This window comes from Panthera tigris, chromosome E1 (genome assembly GCF_018350195.1).
Source record: "Panthera tigris isolate Pti1 chromosome E1, P.tigris_Pti1_mat1.1, whole genome shotgun sequence".
Classification (NCBI taxonomy): domain Eukaryota; kingdom Metazoa; phylum Chordata; class Mammalia; order Carnivora; family Felidae; genus Panthera; species Panthera tigris.
Window position 1 is genome coordinate 36,460,087 of NC_056673.1, and position 9,541 is coordinate 36,469,627.

The 9,541-nt window shown below is 50.0% G+C and overlaps 1 protein-coding gene across 1 annotated transcript; it reads left to right on the forward strand.

Annotated features, from left to right (window-relative positions):
• Window positions 1-7,615: 7,615 nt before the first annotated feature.
• HOXB1 (homeobox B1) lies at window positions 7,616-9,025 on the forward strand. Its single transcript, XM_007085727.2, has 2 exons — window positions 7,616-8,210; window positions 8,697-9,025. The coding sequence occupies exons 1-2, from the start codon at window positions 7,616-7,618 to the stop codon at window positions 9,023-9,025; spliced, it is 924 nt and encodes a 307-aa protein (XP_007085789.2).
• The last annotated feature ends 516 nt before the right edge of the window (window positions 9,026-9,541 follow it).

The window sequence follows — 9,541 nt, forward strand, 5'->3', positions numbered from 1 at the left end:
CTGGCCCCTCAGTGTGGGAAGTGCACACATCTTATTCAGCTGGAATTTAATCCCTTAAACTGTCTTAATATAGAATTCATCTCCTGCATTAAATAATCTTATGTCATGTTAAGTTGCACTTATTTCTTTCATAAATAAATTAATATAGAACAATTAGATGTGTTATTATAATAATATCATGTATCTTATTAGTTTATTTTCCCTCATAAAATATATAGGTATGAAATAAATTCAATATATTAAAGTAATAATACACAGCTTATTGGCTCGTGTATTTATTTTCCCCATAAATAAGTGAATATACAATATATTAAAACCACACTATACATCTCATTGGGCTGTGTGTTTATTTCTCCATAAAATATGCCCATGGGCAGTGCTTAACATCTTAAAAATCACAGCACATAGACATCTCTACACCAACAAAACGAAACAGACATTTCAGCTGGGGCTTTGATTTCTATGGACAGCCAAACTAGATAATTTGGTCTAATTAAAAATGCTCTTTCAGCTATAACAGGTTGTTACAAGGATCAAGAATACCAAAAGGATCTTGCTAATTGCCCACCTTCCAGCTTTCTTTGGTGGTCAAAAGGAGAGCACCCTTCATCAATGCCAAAAATACAGGATCTGCTCTGCTGGAGAGAATTCACATCCTGGGATCATGGCTTGGTCTGTCACACTCTGGGGCCTCTGAGGCTTCTGTTCTCTTAGAGCCTTGCTGCCCCCATGGACCCACCGCATCAGCAGTACCTGTGAGCTACTTAGAAATGCAGAATCTTAGGCTCCACTTCAAGTCTGCTGCAGCAAAGTCTCAATTTAGCAGATCCCCAAGTAATTTACATGCACATTAAAATTTGAGAAGCACTATTAGATCATAGTGCCACCTTGCTTCCTGCCTTCCTCCCGTGCTTCAGAATTTTTGATCCTCTCTACCCAGCTGATCCCTCCCAGTCCTCCCCCAACTCAAAGCAGTGGACCAAAAGGTAGGGAATCTCAGCTCCTTCCTGAGGCTGCACCAGTCCTAATTCCTCCCTGCCAAAGTGAGTGGAGGGCCAGGGGAGTCCAGCCAAAGGCTGGATCTACCTGTTTAGATCTAGGTACTTTGTGTATCCTGAGAGCGGGAAGCAATGAATCCAGGGAATCAGGAGCACTTCCGGCATTTCCCCTGGTTGATTATTAGAGAGAAGTTGGAACTCTTTTCACAGGCAGCCCGGGACACTTTCTGTCTCTACTTTTCCATATTCACAAAATTCACCGTCCCTGATGCCACTCCAGCAGAACAAAGAGACAATGCATTTCCAGAAGGAAATGACTCCTGTTTTCAATCTCCCCACCCAATTTCAAAATCAAAGGAATGTCTGGCAATTTGGGATTCATAAAGGATTGGTACTCAGGACCCTTGTGTCCCAGATCAGCTCCTTTTCCTTATTTCATCTCTGCGGCCATCCTATTTAGCCTGAGATTTCCCAGCTGGCTTTGGCGAAGGAAGGAGAAGGGGTAAGGATTCCCAGATAAAGCAGTAGACCCTCTCCCCGGACCCCCCCCCTTCTGCCCCACCACCAGTGATGGTAAGCTAGAAGGTAATACCAGGCGGCCACACTCACTTATCCCATTCTGATTGGGGCAGGGCTCCTCTTGGGGCAGGACCATTGTGAGTGGTCTGGAGCACAGACTAGTTCTAAATTGGCTGTGGTTGGAGTGGGAAGGTTTCAGTCAGTGCAGTCCCCAAAACTGCGGATCAGTCTGCCCTGCTCTTGGTGAGTCATTTCTTAAGACGAATGACTCAATATTATGGTGAAAGCAAACGACCATTAGACTGAGGAATTATTTGCAATCATGATAACCCTGAGTCATTAACAAAAAATTTTAACTTATGACTGGCCAAGTCCCTTCCACTTTCCAGACCTCAGTTTCTCCATCTGTCAAATAAGTGGAAGAGCTAAATGCGTTCTAATATCCTCTGCATCAATATCCGACCAAAGTAATACTTGTTAGTCTTCGCGAACAACGTATTAAGTACTTATGATGGCTGGTGTCACGTGCTTTCAAACGGAGGTGGTGACTTTTGATGTTTGACAATAACCCGCCTCCCAAGTATCTGGTAGGACCCTTTTAACAAATTTTAAATTTGTGACTTAATACCAACCATCATGCCCCAATCATTATTATTATTATTTAAATGTTTATTTATTTTGAGAGAGAGAGAGAGAGAGAGAGAGAATGTGTGTGTGTGTGTGTGTGTGTGTGTGCGCGCGCGCGCGCCTCCGCACAAGGAGGGGAGGGGTACAGAGGGAAAGAGAGAATCCCAAGCAAGATCCGCGCTCAGCACTGAGCCCAACGTGGGGCTTCATCCCAGCCCTGTGAGATCACGACCGAGCCGATATCAAGAGTCCCCCACCCAGTCACCCACTGAGCCACCCAGGCACCCCCCCCCCGCCAGTCATTACTTAAACTAGTAGAGAAAGAAACCTTTTCAGCAAGCATGAATTGGGTATAGTGTTATGTGTCAAGTTTTCAATAAATATGGGTATTCCAAAATGTCCTAACCAAGATTTCCTCTGACTTTCGTCCCTTGTCACCTTCCCCAACATTTGGTTATGTTTCCTCTTGTTTCAAAAACAGTAGGACATTTTATACAAAAAGAGCCACCACACTTCTTCTTTGACACGGTGTACTAGATCTTAAAAGTCCCTTTTAGACAGGTTTTGTCTCAGTGCTGGGGCATCAGAGCACAGGTACAAGTTCTGGGTCTCCTTAAATAGCACTGCTGAATTCACCTGCCCACCTTTCCCCTAAGTTTCTGACAAGCATTCCGTGGCCGTGCTGTACATCTTCCTGAAGATGTATTTTTTCTAGTCAAATACATGTCCTCAGTTTGCAGAAAGTGGCCTCTAGCCCCCATGGGATCCCCTCCACCTCCTGTGGTTGGTGTGGCCCAAATCCTCCCTTGACCTCTCAGGCTTAGTTCTGCCCTCCTGTCCCCACCCCCACCCTCACACACCCTGTCACACTCAGCTGGGAAGCAGATATTTAGTGCCTGCAGGACATCTAAAAAACCGCTTCCTCCTGAGAACAGAGTCAAAAGTAAAAAAGCCCTCCTCAAACCTTCTCTAATTCCCAAACACTACAGAAAAATCACAGCCTGGACAGTCATCCAGGTACAAATTCATCTTGGTCATTGTTCTATAAAGTTTCCAAAGTGGGTATTTTGGCCACAACTAATGCACTTGGAGAAACCCAATTAAGGAGAAAATTATTTCAATTCTTCGTGTCACTCTAATCTTTCCTTTTAGGAAGATTCCAACTCTCTGATTTACCTTTCATTCCAGATGAAATCTATCTAGAATATGGAAGTTAGGTTCACCCCTTCCCCACCCAGAAAGGCAGTTTCTAAGCTACATTCCTCAAGGAAGGAGAGATAACATCCTCCTTAGAAAACTTTGTCCAAATATTTGGAAGATCAGGAAATTCTTGCTAAGATCGAACTTCACCTTCCTGCTACAATTTTAATCCTTTGGGTTCTTTGTAGATTATATAATATTAGGCTTTAGTTTCCAAAGAACTCTGCAGTTTAAAAGAGAATCCTGTGCCTAAACAGAGCCAAACTTCTCAATTCTTGATGAAATTTGCATATGATAAAATACATATGTATAATATATGGTGATCCGTTACGTGAAAATATAGCACACATGCTATTTTCCTATCACATCTGTCCAGATTTTAATATGCCAGTTATAGTAAAAAGCAGAAAACTGTCTCATAGTATTTTAGAATGTGAATGTAATGTTAATATCAACATTTATAGAGTTCTCTATTGTTTATATTTTCTTGTTTGCTTTAATCCCACTAAGGATGCAGTGAAGTCAGTAGAATTAAACCCATTCTTCTTCTCTGAGGATGAGACTCAGAGAGACCAAGAAATCTGTCCGGAGTCATAATGCTAAGAAATGGCCAAGCAAGGACTTGAACCCAAGTATTCCAGCCCCCGAACTAGTAGTCTTCCCCTTATGATATGTACTGCCCACAGTCTATGATTGTCAACCAGATTTGTGGCAATTTAATCAGCTTGTATTAAAAGAAACACCAGTGAATTCAGACTCCAACCTCTCTTCAAACAGCCACCTCTTATAGAGGAAAAAAAAAATGACAACCCTTTTAATTCTTAAGTTCCAACCTTTGATCTTGGTCTTGGCCTTCAAGAACTGGGCTGGGGAGAGCAGGCAGAGAGACACTTGGGGACCTTATGAAAAAACTGTGCAGATAGCTCCTGCTAACCCCCAGCAAAGGCAGCTTCCTACACACACACACACACACACACACACACAGAGGCCAGAATCAGGTGTAAACTTCTAACACATCCCCCCATTCTGATTAGAATGGCCCCCCTGCCTGCATCCTGGGTGTGATAAGGAGGGGCACCTCTCAAAGATAATTTCAGCTCTAAACATGCCTATGTTCCCTTTGCTCCACTGTTTAGACACACAGTATATAAAAGAGGAAATCAATCTGCTTTATTTCACTTTCGTGTTGGGTCTACCCAGAACTTCTCTGGTGAGTTGAGTTTGTTCAATCAGAAAATCCTACACCCATAGGCTTTTTTCCAGCTATGGATTATTTCTGTTTGTTTGGTTTGTTTTGTTTTGTTTTATAATCAGCTGTGAATTTAGCAAAGAATTCAGGCTTCACAGGCCTTCTCCTCAGGCCAGAGTCTGGTGCGGTTTCTTTTGAGGAGGAAGGGACTTGGGAACACATAGGGAGCCAAGTTACTTTTCTCCCCCCAGTCATTTCTGCTGGGGCTGGGAGAGCCAGCAGGAATTTGAGGAAGTTTTAGTCTCTCTGCTACACGAGGGAAGGGAGCAAGACTCAGGGATGAATTAGAGATTATACTGAATTTGGAGAGCTAAGGCCAAAACCATCTCTGCAATCGACGGTTTCACTTGAGACACTTTTTCCCCAACCCTTTTCATCTTGTCATTAGTGATAGACTATTGGTCACTTGGGCTGTTGCAGGGAGGCTGCATTTCACCAACTCCCAGACAGATTTCTGTTGTTTTATTAAACTGGTTTGGAATTCACTGCTTCCCCTAGACCTCAAATTGTTCCCTTAATTGGAAAAGCAAGGGACGAGATGAGCGGGTTCTCTCTGGGTTGAGGGAGAAAGGTAGAGAGTGAAGTGACAACTCTTAGAGGCTGGGCAGCCAGGTCAGACACAGGCCTCAATCAGATTTGGGGTTAGAAGAGAAATCCTAACCCTCTATCTACCCTTCTTCTGCAAAGGTCTCGGTGGAGAATATCTTAAAGTGAGAGGGAACCATTAGGGACATCTGTAAACCCAAGAAGAGAAAACAGAAAAAAATAGGCTTGTTCTCACCTCCACACTCCTTTTCTTTTCAACCCCCCTGCAGGCCACCCCTGCCCCCATCTCGATTCTCCTTTCCTTTGTCTGCCCTCACCCCTTTGGCAGTGAACATTCTCTCCCCCTCCCCCATTGTATCTCCCTTAAAGAAGTTACCAGCTGGTCCCCCTCCCCCCAACTTGTTCTGGTCTGAAGCAGGGTCCCAAGCAGAGTACATGTAAGGAGGGAAAGGGACAAGGGGCCTGTGAGCTCTTTCATAGTTGGGGGCTAAGCGATGCAGTGATGAAAGGTTATCAAGAGAAGAGAAAGGTAGTGTGATTCTGGTGATAAAGATAGAAAGCGGGAGAAGGGACCATAAGGCACAGGCAAAGTGAGGGGAAATGGGAAACAGAAATATGGACACAGAGACTGGGAGAGAGAGCCAGCTTTGGGGTTCTTTGCAAAGGATGAGTACTCACCCTGCCCTTTAAGGCGTGGGGAAACCTGAGAAGTTTTGAGGGTCCTCTCTGGACCTGTCTCACCTGCTTGCTTCCTTTCCTCTCCTGAATTCAGTTGTTTACAGAGATCCCTTCCCTGAACTCTTGCCCTCCTGGACTTGCCCTAGCCCCGGCCCCAGGCCTCGGGTCAGGCAGACACCCTGACAGGTTACAAATGAGCGTGGGTGTTGGATTGCGCCAAGCTCTTGTCCTCCGAGTCTGGAGGAGGAGAATCAATGGGGTCTACCTAAGAGCTTCGCTTCCAGTCCCATCTGGGTCTGAAGAGAGAGAAGGAGGCACTTCCTGTTCTCCTCCCCTCCCCCAACCCTAACCCGACAGACACAGAGCAGCGAGGGGTGAGACTCCACTCCTGAACCTCAGGACCTCCACACTGATTCCCCCATTCTCCAAACAAATTCCCTCGCCCTATTCTAGCAAGTTCACTGAAAACTGGACTAATCTTTAAGCTGCAATTGGTATTGAATTTGGGAATTTGAGGTTTGGGATAGGCGGTGGAGGGAGGTGGGGGGGATGGGGTGGGGGAGTGGGGGCGGGGTGGGGGGGCAGGGACAGGGGATGGAAGGTGGTGAGGGAGAGAGGGGTAGGAGGCAACCAGGGGGAACACAGGAGCTACGCTAGTTTCGAACACTTGAGAGAGAGAATAAAAATTCCCTCCTCTTCCCCCTGTAAACATCACCTAGCTCTGTGCCCATTGTGGCCCTCTGGAGAGATACAAGGAGTTATTTGAGTCTGAGTGAGTGAGCCAGCTACAGCTATGGATGGCTAGAGAGAGGATAAATACATCTAGAGAGATGAGGTGATGGATAGGTAGGGAACGAATATAAATATGGAGAGAGACGGACGAATGGAGAGATGGATTGAGACAGAGAGAATATAAAGTGAGGCTGAGGGAGAGGAATGGATGTGTGAATGAGGAGAGAGCGTTTATGCGGAGACGTGGAGGGAGAAATGGGGCGTTTCTCGCCCCCCTCTGCACATTTCTGTCGTCCTGTCTTGCTCCCTGAAATGCGTTTCCCACCTCTCGGTTAATGAATTCTCCCTCTAGACTCTAGGCCCTGCCTCGCCCTTGGGTGTTTTGCACCCCCTTCCTTCACAGGTATCCATTTGGCCCAAGATAACATACCTCCCCCCCGCCCTCCCCCCGCTGTCCTAGCTCATCACCCCAAGATAAATTGGGAGACAGAGACCAGGAGTGGGAGTTCTGGGCAAAGTAAGGAGGCTAGATACCCCATCTCCCAGTCGACAGCCTTGGGGGGGGGGGAAGGCTCCTTTGGGGGGGGGTGGAAAGAGTGAGGGGCAGCTGGGTTGAATTTGTCCAAATCTAATAACCCAGGAGCCTATTGAAGGCCTTGGGGGTTGGGAGGGGAGGAAAGTCTTGAATATTCCTCTAACTTTTACCCCCTCTCCCTCTGGTCCCTTCTTTCCAAAAGTCTTTGAAGAAAGATGTTTTTGACGCTTCCACGTCGCTCTCAGATGGATGGGCTGCGGGTGATTGAAGTGTCTTTGTCATGCTAATGTTTGGGGGGTGATGGATGGGCGCTGGGGCTGCCAAACTCTGGCCCGCTGCGCCCATTGGCCTGGGAGAGATCACATGCGCCCCTCCACCCCCACTCCCTACCCCCTTCCTGGGGGAGCCCTGGCCCAGGCGAGCTGGGCCAGGCCATGGATGCAAGCTTCAGCGTTGTGACATACTGCCGAAAGGTTGTAGGGCAAGAGGGTGTCTCCCCCAGACGGGCCGACCCTCCTGCGGCCTCCACGCATGGACTATAATAGGATGAACTCCTTCTTAGAGTACCCACTCTGTAACCGGGGACCCAGCGCCTACAGCGCCCACAGCGCCCACAGCGCCCACAGCGCCCCTACCTCCTTCCCCCCCAGCTCGGCTCCGGCTGTTGACAGCTACGCAGGGGAGACCCGCTATGGCGGGGGACTGCCCAGCCCCGCGCTCCAGCAGAACTCAGGCTATCCCCCCCAGCAGCCGCCTTCTGCGCTCGGGGTGCCCTTCCCCAGCTCGGCGACCTCGGGGTACGCCCCGGCCGCCTGCAGCCCCAGCTACGGGCCCTCTCAGTACTACCCTCTGGGCCAACCCGAAGGAGACGGAGGCTATTACCATCCTTCGAGTTACGGGGCCCAGCTAGGGGGCTTGTCGGACGGCTACGGAACCGGTGGAGCGGGCCCGGGGCCGTACCCTCCCCCGCAGCCCCCTTTTGGGAGCGAGCAGACGGCGAGCTTTGCATCGGCCTATGCTGACCTCCTCTCCGAGGACAAGGAATCGCCCTGCCCGTCAGAACCCAGCACCCCCACAGCCCGGACCTTCGACTGGATGAAGGTTAAGAGGAACCCACCCAAGACAGGTATGAGACAGGCGTGGCCACCCCTTCTCCGGGGCCCCAAACAGCTCTGCTTCTCCTGCACTGAGGGTGTCCTAGGCCTGGGACGGCAGGACAGGTGGAGCAGTCCAGTAGAGGCAGGTAAGAGCGCTCCGCCCAGTTTCAGGTCACTTGGGGTTTCCCTGCCCAGCGAGTGCCCATTACGTTTAGGAGTAAGTCTCCACACCGCCCCCCCCCCCCCGCACTCCCCTGCTTCCCGATCTGTGTGCCCAGCACAGACCCAGGACCTGCTTATGTGTGTGTGTGGGGGGGAGATGGGGGAGGTAGAAGGGGGGTTGGTCTGAATTTGGGGGTGTCTGGTGATCCAAGGGCACATTGAGAGCTGAAGTTGGAAGGAAGCGGGGGGGGGGGGGGGGGTTAGCTAGAGCTGACCCAGGAGGAGGAGAGGGGAAGGAGAAAGAGGTGAGAGAACTGACGTGGCCCCCTCTCTCTCCCGCCCCGCCCCCCCAGCGAAGGTGTCTGAGCTGGGCCTTGGCGCGCCCGGCGGCCTCCGCACCAACTTCACCACGCGGCAGCTGACCGAGCTGGAGAAGGAGTTCCATTTCAACAAGTACCTGAGCCGGGCCCGGAGGGTGGAGATCGCCGCCACCCTAGAGCTCAACGAGACGCAGGTCAAGATTTGGTTCCAGAACCGGCGCATGAAGCAGAAGAAGCGCGAGCGGGAGGGAGGCCGGGTGCCCCCAGCCCCTCCGGGTTGTCCCAAGGAGGCGGCTGGAGACGCCTCCGACCAGTCGACGTGCACCTCCCCGGAGGCCTCGCCCGGCTCTATCACCTCCTGAATGAAACCTTCCGACCGTCGGGGCTCCTCCGCTCTGGAGCGCCTCAGCCCAGCCCCTCTCCTCCGCTCTCCCTAAGCCAGGCCTCGACTTCATCGTTCCAGCCACCCGTCACCAAGGCCGGGCGCTCGTTTACAGCTGCTTTTGGGGAGACTGGGGAAACGCTTTTCTCTGGTCCGGGCGGGGTGTTGATGGCTGGGGACCCTACAGGACCAGAGGCATGGGAGACACGGAACGTGTCAACGGTGGAGGGCAGGGCTTCCTTCCGCCTTTCATCTGGGGACCAGCACGTGGGTGGGGTAGGAGCCAGCCACACCCTCCTGAATTCTCCCCTCTTTCCAACTTCCGTGTGTTGTTAGTGCCTTTGAGTCTCAAGGACTCTTCCGGAGCCCTCGGTTCCTAACTCTCCCTTCTAGGCCGGGACAGAGGGAAGGCCTTGAAGTTTCTCCTGAGGGAGGTTTTTGGGTGCAGGCCTGTTACCGATGCTTAATCTCTCCAGTCACCACAGACCTTACAACA

Excerpts from the sequence above, each read along its gene's own strand:
- HOXB1 (XM_007085727.2), top strand. The coding sequence starts at position 7,616 with ATGGACTATAATAGGATGAACTCCTTCTTAGAGTACCCACTCTGTAAC. Across the intron at positions 8,211-8,696 it reads GAGGAACCCACCCAAGACAG|CGAAGGTGTCTGAGCTGGGC; the intron begins GTATGAGACAGG and ends CCGCCCCCCCAG.